We start from the raw sequence: 17,104 nt of genomic DNA on the forward strand, positions 1-17,104 counted from the left end.
TGGCTGTGTATGGTTGGGCACGAATGGGAAGCTTCCCTGGCCATTCTCGAGGAAATTCCATCAGACACACGAAATCCTCGGCTCAAGATGCTTCAAGGAACTCGATTTTGTCGTTAAATTCCACCTCTTTCAACCTGGCGTACGCCCGACGTCTTTTTTTTCTTATCGTGATTAAATTGAATGATTCAAAGCGATCCATGATGCGTGCTGTATCATTTGGTTAATGTGAAAATTAACGTTATAAAATATCTACTTTTTTTTAGTTATTACATAACATATACGATGCGTATTTTGATGATAAAATACACACGAATATAAAAACTATTTTCTCTAATATCAGATAATTTAGGCGAATCTGGCGAATCTTTAAATTCTTCTTTGTTAAATCTTGTAATACTCCACAATTCTAAATTTCTCACTACGAAAGAATCTATTCGTCAAATCACTAATCAAACCAAAACAAACTAAACCACATGCAAAATTACATAAGATACAGGACACGAATTAAAACAAAAGTTAAGCTTAAAATTAAATAACCCAGCTGCAATCTGAGTTAACCCAACAATACTAGTGATATTAAATGAAATATTACAATACTCCGCTATCCGAAATTTCTTACCATAAAACAATCTACCCATTAGTTTGCTAATCGAACCAAATCAAACAGGATATGCACGAAACAAAGATAAAAATAATATTGAATAGGAATTAAACAAAAATCAAACAGAATCCGCGAGGCAATTAGATAAAAAACGAACAACAAAGGGGTTTAACGTGAATCGCGAATGTAATTAGTCGCGTTCCAGTCGATGGCAATCGCGGATCCGAAATGCAGGGTGGCCAATCGATCGGTTAATTCTAGCATTGGGTTCAGAATAGATCAATGGCTATGGAAATCGGCGCTGCGGGATTCTGAGGACCCTTTTGATGACTGTAGGTATTTACGAGAAGCATGACAGCCGGCATGCCTCCGTAATGGTCAAACAGCGTGCGACGGGATTCGAGTGCTATTATTATGGTACCGCGGAGGACGCAAATTGACAAGCATAATTGGTTTAATTTCTACGCGAACGTACAACTGGGAATCTCGTAAAAATCGTTCAACTGGAAAAGTTGATTAATCCGTCGTTCAGAGATTTTCTGAATCTTCTTCCTCTACATACGTATTACCATTATATTGTTGGGAAATTAGTTGAACCAAATTTCGAGTATTTTAACAAACTTTTAGAAAGAGAAGAAATCTGATTAATTCATTGTTTAAAAGTTTTCTAAATCTTCTTCGACTTGCTATTATAGAAACAGTCGCCTATTACTGGAAATTAGTCAAGTCCATATAAATAACTAGATTAAGATCAATTAATTGATATAATTAATTCAATTTAGACGCGAAGTTCTATAGTTATAAAGGTAGTGCAAACAATCTTATAGTGAATAATCTATTTAATCCATTAGCAGAAAATAACAGAGTAATGAAATAATTTATACAGATCAATTACTTAAGATCATTTGTATTCACTGAATATTTTATTGATTGAATGTTTGTCATATTGTAGATAAACGTTTAGAATATTAAGGTAGTTTTATATTCAACTTATAAATAGAAATACTTCTGACATTTTCTTACATCGTTAATTAAATGATCTTATATGAAAATAACAATGTTCGTTTCAAAAAATGATTTTTTAAAAAAATGTGACCTTATTACGTAATCCAGTATACAATAATTTCTGGTATTTACGGATAAATCTATCTCGAAACATAAAATCAGTGTGGCTCTATCCAGCATATTGCATAAATTACTGCGAATACTTCTCGATTTACACTCCAGTAATGATCCCAACAACCATGACGCCTGCGCCAAATGTTTTGTCGAATAATCAACGATTTGTAGAAAGGTATTCTCTGTGTGTAGATAAAGGTATGCGAGCAATTCATCAGCACAATATGCGTTATCGCACGCGAGCCCGTTATCGAGAGTATTCTGATTTTACTGCTCTCGCTCTTTACCTCTCACCTCCTATCTCACACACAGTATGTAATTTAACTTCACGGTTTAATCTTTCCGATGCAAATGCCAGATAATAACGTAAGAGAGGATTATCGTCGAAAGTAACCAACTATCGCGGTATTATTACTGAAAATCGTGTCATCGGTTTATAATTAACTAGAGCCACTCTCGTTCACGAAAAATACGAATATCAAACTTCCACGAAAAATATTCGTAACTTTCGTTATCAAATTAAGTCTTTATTACCGAAATATTTAATCGATCTATCAGTTGTCCAACAATTCTGAAACTTTTTAATTTGATATTCTTAGGAAAGTTAATTCAATCGTATTTTTATATAACGTTCATCGTATCTTGTAGTATTTATAAATCTTGCAGTAATATAAAATATTTTGTAGTAATTATAAAATTACGTCATTTTTTATGATAAATAGCTCTATTTGCAGGAAGCCATCAACACATTATAATTTCATATAATTCTATTATCGATTGTTTGTCGCTTCGTGGGAAACTCGACTCGTTAGTCTAGCAGGCATGTACTCGGGAAACCACGTGCTCCAGACTATTTCCGCGATTCTTCTCGCGACACTAGAGAGCGGAAAGCACGGACAAATTCGCCCACGCGACCGCCGGTAGAAGTTAAATCAGAAACGTCGGCGCAAATTTGCTTAATTATTCCGCGCAGAACGTTAACCAGTCGAGAGAGCGTGGCTGCGCGTTCCTCGTAATTGTAGTGGTCGTTTATAGTTGAACGACTCTCGTCGCGTTGCAATTGTCTGTTGTCAGGAGTGGCACTCTTACTTCCGGCCGGTGTTAAAAGGCCGTCAACTCGAGAAAACCTCGATTTTTTCCTCCTCACCGACGCAAACCAACCGAAGTTCACGGCGAACTTGCGGGGAAATCAACTTCTCCCTTCGATTCTACGTCCTTAGGTAATATTTTCTTCTCTTTTTTCTCTCTCCCTCTCTCCTTCTCTTCCTTCTTTCTCTTGTCTCCATTTTTCTTTCACGAAGTTTACCCGGAAGAAATTGACTAATGAATCGACGCCTCCGTGTTCCTCGGTTGAATCGTTGTTTAACGAGTTCGTCCATCGAAACAGTTTACCGAAAGCCGCCCTTTGAAGGGCCCTTTGTTGTCGTAACTTCTCCCTATTTCAGTCGATACGAATAGAAAGTCGTTGTTATCCTGAATTTCGTTGGTTGTCGATTGTGCTTCGTGAAAAGAGGGTGTCTTCGTGGAAAAAAGCACGAAGGCTCCAGCAAGTTTTACATTATCATATTATTTTGCAGAGAAAAAAGAATTGCAGTAAAATTCGTGTAAAAGAGTTGCTTTAAACGTCGCACTTAACGTTGGCCCGTTGTAGTAATGATAAATCGTTAACTCGATCTTTGTCGCGACCTATACACCAGAAATACGATTTCAGTTTGATAATTTTTTATAGAAATTAAATCATTTGATGTGAATTACGTTCAATTGATCATCTCGTACTATAGCCCATCACGCTCGATGCTAATCATTCTAATCGATACAAATCATTAGAAACCATTTTCTATCCCATCATAAACCGTATTTGTATCAAAACCGATAAACCACAATTGTAATAAAAACTTAACTGCCATATATTACGATCACATGAAATTGTTAACACGATTTAACATCGATAATAAGCTTGTTCCGACTTTTTTTACAAATTAAACCGGTTTACTTATACGCATCTACATATGAATGTGGAAATCCCAACGGGTACACGTACACGCGCATCTACATATTAATGCACGCGCACCCTCGAGCTCCCTATGCATTGTCGCGTTGGTAGATGTATAGGATGGTACGCGAGTGCCGTTCGTGTACGCAGCACTCGTGAGTTAATATAGCTAGGGAGAGAAGGGTGAGAGAGGGAGAGAGAGAGAGACGAAGGGGATGAACGCGTGGGATTACAGCTGTATATCTATCACGCTGGAATACAGCATTGTGCCAGAAATCCTGATGGCATGCCCATAGGCCGCAGGAACGTCGTGACGCGACGACGCCGCGTCTCTAACGCACGAATTATCCTTCAAACCTCAAGCCGTTCCGAATTTCCTAGTCACGGTTGAGAATTTTCCACGAAGTCTCAACTGCTATTAGTGTTTTTTTAATAAAGGTTAGGGAATTTCTTCTTTTCTATTTTAAGAAATTGGATATTTATATTTATTGAAGATTTTTTCTAAATTGTTTCTTTCAAGTGTATTTGATTTTTCATTTTTTTACATTTGAAATAGTTTCTTTTCAGAAAGAATTGGAGGTTTAAGAGTTGGAGGTATCTTTTTTCTATTATCATTTGCTTTCTTTTCTCTTCTTCTTTTTTTTTTTTTTTTTTTTTTTTTTGAGATGAAACTGAGAAATTAAAAATAGTTTCCATTATGCCATAGACGTACTAATTGCCACGCATATTCATATAATGATCATAAAGAAATTATTCCATTTCAAAAAATTTTTTTATTACTAATTCTTACTAATACACAAATTACTTCGTGAAATAAATTCCGTAAAAAGTAAATGTGTTAATGAAATATATTATTCATAATTCACAGTAAAATGGAATGTATTAAATTATAACTAAATCTCATATTCTGATGTATTTATAAAGAATTTACACGTACAAAATTGTATAGAACGCATATAACACGAGAAAATATATAAAACATTCAAAGTATAGTGCTTTCTGTAATATTCGATAGGCAAACTAACTTTCCATCGAGGTTCTACTTTTTTAATTATATTCATAAAAATATGAATTTTGCGTAAAAAATCGCAGCTTAATTATAACATACATTGAATTTCCTTATACGAAATTGTAAAACTGCAATGATCTAACTTACGATAACGTGGCTTGTGGGATAGTTCAGATCACTATCCTATAATTCATAACGTAATCCAAAACATTACATAGCAGAACATGTTGCGATCCAGGTCACTATGCCATAACTCATGGCGTGATCCAAGTTGCTGTACAAGGGACCGACCTACGTCCCACCTACTACACAAAACACCATAATACAACCTAAATTATAATATATTTCTACACGATTTCCTGCAATTTATACCTCGTTCTAACCCATAATCAAATTCACGTTATTCAAGTAATCATACAACCAAATTACCATATAATTCAAATATAATGTTATATTCTTACCCTTTAATATACATACAAAAATTAATTTTAGCTACGATGTTTTAGGAATCTACTGTGTTTTACACAGGCCTTTCATACGTCATTTCTTTAAACAATAAATAATAAAAGGTATATCTAACAACGAAACGACAATCACATTAACTATTTATACGAAAATATATAAAACTTTCTCAATTCTCAGCTCTTAATTCTTAACTCTGACTGATGCTCCAGTGAATCTCAATTTATCATTTAGGCTTACAATACCATCTTATGTATATACTTTTAGATTTGTTTCAAACTTGATCAAAATAACCACGACGAGTCTCGCTTATAAATAATATAATAATAAATTGATCGTAAGAAAATAATTTGATGTTTCATATTTTTATCGTTCCATGGTTCGTTGATCATTTCTGAAAGAACAAGACTATCGTATGATTCCATACTCCACACGAGTATCTGCAGAAGTATTCGAGCAATGCAGATACGTAATGCCCGTACAAAAGTTCAATCTGTCCCATCACGACATCGTTGTCGAGAACGAAATTGCTGAAGCAGCCTTTTCCAAAGAACTCGTAGACCAATTGAGCAGAGATATGTGACACGTATACGTGTGAACGCGGTTTCTATCCTTCAAAGCGAGTGTTTAAAGCGTTCTAATACGTAATTCTGGCTTCGCTTGCGGATTTCCAGTGTTTCGACCCGGTGATTATGCAGTGGTGGTAACAAAGTATCGGCCAAAGCATAAAGGTAGTATGGGCCAAGGGTGGTAAGAGGCAGAATGCGGATGGAGCGCGAAGATCCATCCAACGAACCATCGGATAAAGCGAAGATACTTGAAAGAGTATGTCTGTGTTTGCGCTCGTAGACGGGCTGAATCCTGAATTTCCGGCAAACCACCCCCGACCCTAAGATCGCCGAGAGCCGAGACGATAACGAATCTCGATGTCAGCTAGTGGACCATGGTGAACTCGATCGATCTAACGAGCCGTAGGAAAAACAGGCAGCTCATAGCTACCGATATTCGGAATAAGAGTATGAACGAAGTGGATTCCTCCGCCGACCTTTGAACTTTCGGTTGATGTTGAATCTTCACGGATTATTGCTTGTTCTTTGATTCGTGTTATAGGAAGATTGGAAAGTTTGCCAAATTTTCTTCTTTTTGCTACTTTTAAATTATTCGAAATTAGGTATTTTTCGTACTATAACACGAATCAGAGCCCTATGTATTTTACATTTACGACCTCTTCATCTTTCAGGATGAAGGGTTAGAAATTTTTCGTGTCATAGAAATCTGCGTTTGTATTATAGGAAGATTGAGAAGTTGGTAATTTTGTTGGTTTTTGGTGGTTTGATTTGACGAGTGTCGAAGATGAAAGATTAGAGATTTTTTTTTTTAAATAATCAATTGGTGTTTTATAGTGTTTGGTAGTCTCTTTAGAAACTAATTCTCGCTATAAATTTCATAGTACGTTCTAAATAATTTTTCAGTCGAATTCAATTGGAGATTCGTGTAGAGATTGAATTCTCTAAATTTCGATGAGTAATTTGTTCGACGAGTAACTGTACCGAAAAAAGAGTATCTATCCCCTTTTCGCTTCTGGCAAAACGTGCAATTCTCGTTTCTTCTTTTCTTTCATTTCTGTGCGTTTCTATGGCGTTTTATTCGGCGAACGTAGGGTTCGTTAAAACTTTATTGTACATTATTAGCACCGGTGGAAAATTACGGTGGCGCTCTCGATATCAATAAATTAACTGCGCCGCAGGACGTTCTAAATTGCATTTACTATTTCCCTGCAGGGCATTAAACATAGAACGACTTTCGTAATCGCAGTTGTACTAGGATTCGATTACACGGGCTGCCTAAAATTTAATTAAATCGACACACGGCGAACCCCTTCGCGCGCAGGTACGCTTTTCGCACCGCCATTTACCAGATCGCATCGTGAAAATTGTAAAATTTAATTTACATCCGGCTGGATTCAATTTGTCTCGATCATTGACTGCTATAATTTTTTAGGTGTATTCCCCTGGCGAAATATTGGCGACGCGAATGCAATCATGAAACTCAACGAGAAAATATTTCATCGACCCGTACTCTACACCTTCTTGTGTAAACCAATATATTATGTAAACATGTTTTTCGAATTATCACTGTGAAAAATTTCCCAGAACTTGCTTAAATTTGGATAACTTGATCGATTGATCCGAATGCGTTTTTATAGAATCGTAAACTAAAGGTGACAAAAGCGACATTTGATCCTGTTTTAGAAGTATCATTTCTCTTACTGAAAAATTTAATAAACAAAATAACGTACTGGAATAATGAGTTCGTTACATTTTCTTAAATTCTGTTCTTGAATTACGTCACGTCCTAAGCGAGAGTGCGATATCTAACTTGATACTGTTTAAGCACATTTCTAATACTTTTCCAGCGAATCTCAATATTTACCATGAACGAGTTGAACAAAATTATCTGTAAAACATCAACTCCAACCCTTTTAACTAAACTGGAATCAACGAAAATAAACGTTTCAAAAACCATTTCAAAACGTAAGCTTATTCTACTTTCGTTGCCTCGTGAACACTTACTGACTTCATCATCTCTTACCAGAATTTACCTTGTCGAAATTCTAAGCGAAAGAAAACCACAGTTTACATGGACATCAAGAAAGATAGCGAAACTGAACCAGAGTCCACGCTGTACACTTAATTTTCCATCCGTCTCGCGGTATCAACAGTTGGATTATATTTTCAGGAAAAAAATCTACGTTTCTTCTTACATTCCACGCGAAGAGTCTCTAGAAAAACAAAAGGATAACTTTAAGAATGTAGCATGAAGTGAAACGCGGGAAAGTCTAAGGGAAGTGAATTCGTGTAGGACGCGGCGAATCTTCCCCTTCTGCAAGTAGTACTAGTCGTACTTTGATCAGACGCGCTGGATTTGTGCTCATCCTTTTCTTTCTCTCTCTTTCTTTATATCTATCTATCTATCTATCCATCTCTCTCTCTCTCTCTCTCTCTCTCTCTCTCTCTCTCTCTCTCTCTCTTCTATTACAAGTTCCGCCACTCATCTCTTTTCGGAAGGTTCATCGTGTTGCAACAGTGTGAGCGACGTCTTTGAAGACTCGTCGCATCGTAGGCCTTTCAACGAGGTCGAAGCGGCGGCGGAAGTGCCGCGGCAATGCCATTATCGAGAGAAAGAAACGAGTGCACTGCCTGCACGGAAGAACGAAGAAAGCTGGATCGGTGGTTAAAAGTCGGCGTTTGATTTTCTACCAGTCTCTGCTGCTCTTTCTCTGTTTGAGCGTGTCGCGTGCTATTTCAGATCGAAGCAATTATACTGAAATTGGTATTTTTCATGGTTAATTTGTAACGCGAATTGTAAGTTGGTCGAGTGTATCGCTATTTAAGAAGAGAAAGTTATGTTTTTAAATATTACGATGATTTGGTATTGGGAGTTTTCATTATAGCAGATTAATAATTTAGGCAATTGAGTTCTTTGTGGAGATGAGTCTCTTTTTGAAATCTGTTTACAAAGTATGTATAGGATTATTTCTTTTTTGCAAGTATGCTATAGACGTTCCACAATTACATTTGCAAAATATTCTATAGGTGTTTCAAGATTAGTTTTGTAAAGTGATTGATAAATTTTATTCTCCATTAATTCCTTTTTCATTTTACTCTTACGATCAACAGATTATATAAATCAACGTTTATTTCTATTGAGGTGTTACGTCTGGCGATACACTATCTAGACCAGGCCACACATCGCGGGCAAGGTGGCAACCAGATGTCCACACATCCTTACTGCGTACCTTCAATAGCCTTAAGGGCCTATCATAAATTTCAGGAATTTTCTGGCTAAGGTCCTTCAAACCGAACAAAGATCTTTTTACTTAGTCGTTTTCTCAAGCTTATTGTTTACTATGAGAAAACACAGGAAAGTTAGTTTTTCTCACGTACGATGTTTCCCACTAGCAACTTTCTATCGAGGGCGGCTAAGACCCTTCCTAGTCCACCAACCTTCTTAGCATCCAATCAGAAGCAATGTCTACTGCCCTCACTTTCCTAACCAAAATTGTCATCAACAAATCCGATCATCCCGTGCGCTAGACACACCCATCACTAGCTTTCCTCCGACACAGCATCGTCACTAAACTTCACTTATTCTTCATCGTTAGAATAGCCAACATATCTTTACCGGGTTTCTACCCTTAGGTCAATCACTTACTTCACCTATACATACGCACCAATGTAACTATCTTCTTTACAAAGTTGTTGGAGTAAACATTAATTTATACGTGTTAATTCAGTGTAAACTCAATTGAACCACCCCCTATTATCCTAAAAGAAATAAGGGGATCGATTAGTTCGTGGCGTCGATTATCTAATCGTAACGGGAATTACGACTCCCGTTGACGTGCTTTCTCGCGATCGCGTCTCTCCGCGAATGGTCGATTAAACATGAAGTATGTATAATTTTGTGTGCTAGACTAGATTGACCGCGTAGTAGTGATACATGTATGTGAATATGAGTGTGTAGAAGTATGTGTGCCTGCGGCGTCTCAAAAACAAAAGAATGTAAACTGTTCAGTTAACAGTCTGATATGGAAGAAGGTGAAACAAAGAAAATGCTGAGACGTATGTAAATGTGTATTCACGAATATCCTTGAGATCGTTTATCAAATAAATCTATAACTATTTTAATATAAATTCTAAATGTAAACTTAGTGTTCCTCTACCATTATTTCGGAAATTAAGATCCAAATTTATTAACAATTTCTTCTTTATCCATCGAATTATAATCGACGAATTACATTAGAAAATTTCATTTAAAACAAAGAGGTTAAACAATTTGTCAGATATCTACTAATTCAACATGTAGCTTGTTGGGAAATTCTAATCAACAAATTGCATGATCGGCAAAGAAGCATAAAGAGAATCGAAACAAAGTGAGACGAATCGGTGCTTTCCGAAAGACTGGTCGAAATTTATGACGACGAACGCGAATAGTCGTTTCTGTAGGGAGAAAAAAGAGTACGGGGTAGGGTTTAGGGAGACGTAGCAGTTTGTCGCGTCGGTAAATTTACAACTGTAATTTACACGATCGTCGAATATCCGTTTCGATCTTAACATCAGCGTAGAAAGAACGTAGATGCTTGAAACAGCCCCGAGCGTGATTGAGAACACCTTTGAGATGCGATTTAGGAAAAACAACAAAGGGAATTGAGAAAAGATAGACGATACCTGCAAAGCGTCGCACGTTCGTTCTATTTTCTTAGCTGCTTCCTCTTTCATTCAGCTTGAAACGATAACGATAAAGATTCGTCGATATTTTTCTCTGTTTCAAAAATTTTCTCTAAATTTGTCCTCATTTCACATGACTCGTATATATTTCAATTCAATTTTACTTTAATTATCTTGTTAGTTTCAGTTCTACGTGTTTTTATAGATTTCTAAATTTATGCAACATTTATGAGATCTTTCTTAAATAGTCTTTATACAGTTTTTCTAGTTACAGAATTTTTATGAAATTTGTTTCTGGATATTCTTAATAATTTCCTTAATTGAAAATTTTCATAAGATTCATACAAATCGGTTACTCTTTGTAATTCCCGTTAATTGTGAAATCTGTGCGTTGCTTACGAAAGAATTTATGATTTCACAGTGAAGTACTTTTAAAATCACCGACGTTAAATTAATATGGAAATTGGAGAGCAGATAATTCCACAAAAAAAGAAAAAAAAAAAATAATAGAAAAATTCCGTGATCCTGAGAAACGAATATCCAAGAGTGTTTCACTGATTATACGAAATTACAGTATTTCCTTTACTTGGCCGTTTTATCGAAAAATTTCTTGATCTCGTTACCGTGAGTTTTCCTTGGCAAAACGAGCAACGAGAACCATTGACTTCCTTTCGTTTTACGAAGGATAGAAAAAAAATACAGGCCAGTATCAAGAATGCATAGAGGAATCTCTATCGACCAGTTATTTACAAGGGAAAAATGCGATGCTCATAGAGCCGTTTCTGTTTTATCGAAATAAAAGCTCTTAATAAAGTGCACCGACATGGCGTGGGAAAAGGTATCAACCGACTCGATAGCCTCAACAATTTTTTATTATTACCTGACGATACGTTGTCAGAATATTCCTAATAATGATTTTTTTTCTGACCATATATAAAATATATATAACCTTCCAAAAATACGTGAAACGTATATGGATCGTTGGTTTATTGGTTTGAATAAGGTCGGAAGAAATATTGAAGGTGCGAGATCAATTTTCATCGAGAACGAAATTATTCACGTGATTCCGTTTGACCGAATGAAACATAAATCGTCGCGACAGTGGTCAAACAGCTTAAGCAATTTCACGAGTTAATATCTAACGCTTGATTAATTTAGTCGAGCCAAGTTAAGCAGGGTTAGCAAAGTTCATCCACGCCGCGTCAGAATCTTGTTTAATTATTAAAAGCCTATTTCTGAGGCGAACTTTTATTTCCAAAAATGGCATTATAAAGCTTTTTAAACTGATTTTGATGTCTGATATGTTAGCAACGCATTGGGTAGTCTTGTAATTAACTTAAATGTTTGTTACTATTATTTGTGAATAATTAATTGCTGTAATAATTTTTTGTTCTTTCCACTATGTTTTCTTCTTTGTTTTTATAAAACTTTTTTCTTGACTACTTCTATTATTTTAAGCTTAACTTCCAGTATGATTTAATGCCTAGATTATAATATCTAAATACTTTAAATATACAAAATGTAAATATAAAACTATAAAAACTTTCTTGGTGTTAAGGAACATTCCGACAAATGCCTTAATCTGACTGAAATGATACGTTGATAATAATTGATATTTATCCACTGTACAAGTAAAATTCATTGAAATAAATAATAAAGAAATAAAGATAAATAAAAAATAATCTAGACTCAAGACATTTTCCATAGAACTTCAACTTCCTCAAAGCTCGACCATCGAAACGAAGCATTTAATCTTCCCGAATAACGGAATCTCATAGAAATCCCAAATTTCTCAAAATTCAAAAGTGGAATCGAAACTACGGAAAAAAATGTGCCAGAATCGAAGCTGAAGAAAATTCGATCGTACCGCCAGAATACACGAACTTCCGAAGAGTAGAAATTTTCTAAAAGTTCCACGTACTGAAAACTCAAACACAGTTAAACGTACATAGATGGTAAAATGAAAGGGCACGTGTATTTACCCGAACGAGGGTGAATCGAGGGAAACAATGGCAGGGCGGCGTGGCAAAGGTACGAGGTATGCTCGTACACGAAGGATTAATTCTCGTGATGTACAGGAAATCAGTGGCGTTAGAGGGGCGAAGGGCCGGCAAGATCCCTTTGAAATCTTTCGGCGATTAATTCATTCGAAAGCGGTGCGGAACAAGGCTCACGAAACGAAGCGGCTGCAGCGGCGCGTGCAATTTTGGCAAGACGATTCCGTGGCGGGCGTTTTCTATGTACACGTGTATCGTTGGGCCACAAAGCGGCCACGATCCCGCTGGTTGGTTCGTGTGAAACGCGAAATTTGTCGGTGTAATTACGGCGAGGGGAAATACGGAGACGCGTTGCGATTACGCGGCCAAATAAATCCCAGTCTGCCTACTTTCTGACGTTCTTCTTCTCTCTGTGTGTTTCAGATACAAGTGTACGGGTTCAACGCGGAACTGTATCACAATATGAGCGAGGCGCAACACAAAAGTCAAGGCCTGGTCGCGATCTCGTTAATGGTACAGGTAAGCGAATGTAGAATATTGTAGTTTCTATGAAATGATTAAAACGAGGATGTTTCACGGTGATTTGGGAGCTTTGTATGGCGGGATGTTTAGATTTATGTGTGTTTGTGTGTGTGTGGGCACAGAAGTGAATTTAATATGATATAAGTGACTATGTAAGCAATGGCGGTTTTATGAAAGAGTAGGACTTTGATATATTCGTTGTGTTTTCAATTTTTGGAATCTAGATGATCGAATCTTTGAACTTGAATATTGCCGAATACTTATCGTTTTTCGGTTTGCACGATTTGTTACTAGAGACTTTATATCGCCACTTTTTTTGTTACATGTTAACGCTTCGTATTATGAACGTATTTACATTGCTAAATAAAGTGTGCGTTCCATCTGTTTCGCATCAATTTTGTAACAAACGTCCCACTCTGCCACCGTGGAATTACTAGATAAATGAATATGCATGAGATATATGAATGGTATTTGAACAAAGAGAATATATACGTACGCGACAGTTATTTTGATATTAAAAAACATTTATAATTCCTTTCATTTCGAAAAAAGATAAATAAATAAACATTGGCGAGATTGTATAAAAAAAAAAAAAAAAAAAGCATTGGTAAAATAGCAATGAAGTAAGTACCAAAAAATATCTATACTATCGATACTATCGTAGAATTTTGTAGACGCTCCGATTAAATTCATTTTAATGACGATTAATCAATCTATTAATTATAATCTATATTAATCAATCTATATAATAATCAATTAAAGACAAAAATATGAATTCCCAAATGGATCATGGTAACAAGACAGAAGGGATTGACAAATAAGGATAGCAATCATAGAATTCTATATGTCGACGAGGGTTAGTTTAGCAACTCTGGAATTTGTTCCCGAATTTGTAAACTAGGTATCGCGTGTTTACCGTATACTTTCGATCGATATAATTTATTCCACCGTTAAAAATGATAACTAAGAAAAGTACAAAAATTACGAATTTGTTATTAACAAAAACAAAATTCACAAATTTTTATTCCCAAACAGACTACCTCTACAAATTCATATTTTTCTGAACACAAATTTAAAAAATGCTACTTAAATAGACATTTGTTTCATATATATTTCTTGTGTATAATATAAATAAATAAATAAATAAAATATATATTGTACATTTTTGCAGGATCCTTTGCACTCCAAGCTTTCTAGATTCTCGAATTTTTTTTTCTCTTTCTTTCTTCTCGGATTTGGGCAAAATCATTTTATTATATAAAAACAGAGCAAAGTGTATTTCAAAAAATCGAGATAAATAAAATAGAAAAAAAGGAGGAAGGAAAATGTACGAGGAAGAGGTAGAAAGATTTTATTCGCGACGTTCTTATTGGTGAACAATTATTTCGAAGTCTCGCAGACAAACACCCGGCAGGCTTCCCGGGGCTGCGTGCCGCTTGCTCCGAGAATAAATTCCAAAGTTTCGAAGGAAACGTTCTGCTTTCGCCAGCTCGTTCCACCTCGTTCTTATACCCTCACATTTTCTCTCACGTCGACGATCGTCTACGTTCTCTCTCTTGCTCTTCCACCCCTTCTAGAACCGGTGTTCCGCTAGAAGAAACTGGAAAGCCTGCGATTCTGAGGCAACAAACGCCAGGAAACAAGCGTTTATGCTTCTGATTTCTGGCACGATAGTTCAACAGAATCGGCTGCTGCCGCTTCACTCAGACTGTTTATCGAAACATCGACTCGTTTCTAGCTCGTTCTATTTCCTTTTCTGATTACCATTCCCGTTTCGTTCTTCTATGTATATCATGATTGTTAGAAATGTTCTTGCAATAAGTTTATCCATTCTAATGTTATCGTTTCGAGTATTTATTGAACGAGTGCTAATCTAATGATTCATTGAGCAGAACACATCTTCTGTAAATTTTTATGTGTAATTCTATAAATTAGATCAAATTCCTGTATCTCCGCCTTAGAAATCTTCGCTTCTTTCGTTCAATCCCTGAATTAAAATTTTAAATCAACAATTATTCCATATTACCCGTTTATAAGTAGTGAGTAAGAAAGCTATATTTTAACTGGAAAATTTATCAAAAAATTAGTCAATTCTCGTAATTATTATCTCCTTGGGATTAAAATTCTGTTATTCAAACAAATGCGCACACTATCGAATCGGATTTTTACAATTGTGTAATATTATTATTAAAAACAAGTACCCTCTAATTTGAAAAATTCCCATAAAATTAGTCAACGATAATAACTAATATTTCCTTGGTCAAAACGATATGATCTTCAAACGAATTACAACAGTATTTAAGAAATCAAACAATTCCAAATTAAACATCCATAATCATACAGCGTTATTGCTGAAAATAATTACTTGAAAAACGCTGTAGCTTGAAAAATTCTCATAATATTATTCAACTCTGGTAGTTAACATCCTCTTCGCCAACATCCATCAGCAGTCACGCACCATCAAAACCCAAAGTGGTGTTTTTCGCATGCAAGCGTAATTTTCATCTGCCTTTAGCAGCGGTTCCCAGCCGCTAATGACACAAAAATCCACGCGCGGCTCGTTTCCAAATCATTACCCAAAATCAGTGGTCGTCAGCCGAGGAATTAACGACGCGAGACCAGAGGGGAGAGAAGAAAAGGCGAGAGCGTATTCTCGCGAAAAAGCATGGTACGTCGGTTGACAGGGATTTTCCCTCGTTTTGCGCGGTCGCGCCGTTTACTTCCGGAATAAATTTTCAAAGTTCCAGCAGCCAACCGCCCCCCATCTTCCTTTTCCCTTACCTTTCACGGTCTTTAGTGGCTGAAACGCGCGACCGTGAAACAGAGGGAACAGCAAAAAGACGACGAGGAGGGAAAAGAGTCCTTTAGGATGCATTAAGGACGCGGCGTGACGGAGGTAACCTGAATGTAAACCACTTATTTGGAAAGTTTACAATATTTTAAAAAGACCATGATATTATAGAGACGAGGTACCTGATTTTTCACTTTTATGTATTTCTTATATGTCCATGGTTTTAAGGAGATATCGTGTTTCTTGAGAGGTCTGTAAAATTTGTTGGACAGGTAAAAAAGAAAAAAGATAAAAAGAGATTGAGAATTTATGTGGCGTAAATGAATTTATACGTTGGTTGGAATTTTCTATGTGTAAAAGTAATAGATGCTTCTCCTTCTTAGATTTCATCATACCTTCTTATACCATTTTTTCATAACACGTCACACAATTTTACTTGCTTATACATTGTTTCATTTATTATTATTTTTTACTGAATGTAATTTATTAAACTTCAAACTTCTTCGATCTATCTCAGTTTAAATCAAGCTTGAATTAGGACTGAGTTAGGTTTGAGACAGATTTGAATCCGATTTGAGTTACATTCAAGGTAGTTTTTAATTAATTTTTAATCAGACTTAAAATAGATTTGGATTACGTTTAAATTACGAACTTGGTCGAGTCTTAAACAGATTTAAAGTATATTTGAATGAAGTTTGGAATAGATCTACGTTAATAACTCACACGTGCACCAATTCATACTGTTCAGATTACGATCATTTCCTTGATAACATAGTCACAGCAACGACGAAAATATTTTAGAACCATCCCCAAAGCGGCTGCCGTGTCGCGGGCCAATCTTTAACAGGTGCTCGATCTCTCGACAGGGTACGGTGGTAGCTCGTAAAAGTGTGTCGTGGCAGAGGGGCGTCGTGTTGACGGGTGTAATTCAAACGGATTATACCCTGGGGGTGTCTGAGGGATAAGATCCAAATGAGTCGGTGGCAGCATTCCCTGTCAACGCTTGAACAATCCGAAGGGGCTAAATGAGCTCTCGGATATTTTCACTCGCGCATTGCTACCCCATTCCACGTGTACCTTTCGTGGGACACTCGTGTCACCCGTTTTCACCGGGATGGATTTATCGACTGGAATTTTAGTCGTTTGTTCTGGATCCTTGATGCTTGGTGGGAATTACGACACTGGGTTTTAATGAATCCGGGGCGAGGTGAAATTATTGGACAATGTTTGCGTTGATTGAAAGCGACGTAGGAGGGAGTTGATGATGAAAACGACGTGGTTCCCTTTTCTACATTTTCTGCTGGATTTACTTACACGATATTTCCATTTGCCTTTTACAGTTTTGTAGACAGATTTTTCTTCCTTCTTGAGAGCAATAA

General features: G+C 36.3%; 1 protein-coding gene across 5 annotated transcripts in view; it reads left to right on the forward strand.

Moving 5' to 3' along the window:
• Nucleotides 1-17,104, forward strand: part of Carpa (Carbonic anhydrase-related protein A) — a 232,892-nt gene that overhangs the window by 191,525 nt on the left and 24,263 nt on the right. For all 5 annotated transcript variants that reach the window (XM_072016303.1, XM_072016304.1, XM_072016301.1 and 2 more), the window contains exon 5: nucleotides 12,836-12,931. In XM_072016303.1, the coding sequence (XP_071872404.1) occupies nucleotides 12,836-12,931 (96 nt within the window). The remainder of the gene's footprint in view (nucleotides 1-12,835; nucleotides 12,932-17,104) is intronic.

Source organism: Bombus fervidus, chromosome 14 (assembly GCF_041682495.2).
Source record: "Bombus fervidus isolate BK054 chromosome 14, iyBomFerv1, whole genome shotgun sequence".
NCBI classification, from domain to species: domain Eukaryota; kingdom Metazoa; phylum Arthropoda; class Insecta; order Hymenoptera; family Apidae; genus Bombus; species Bombus fervidus.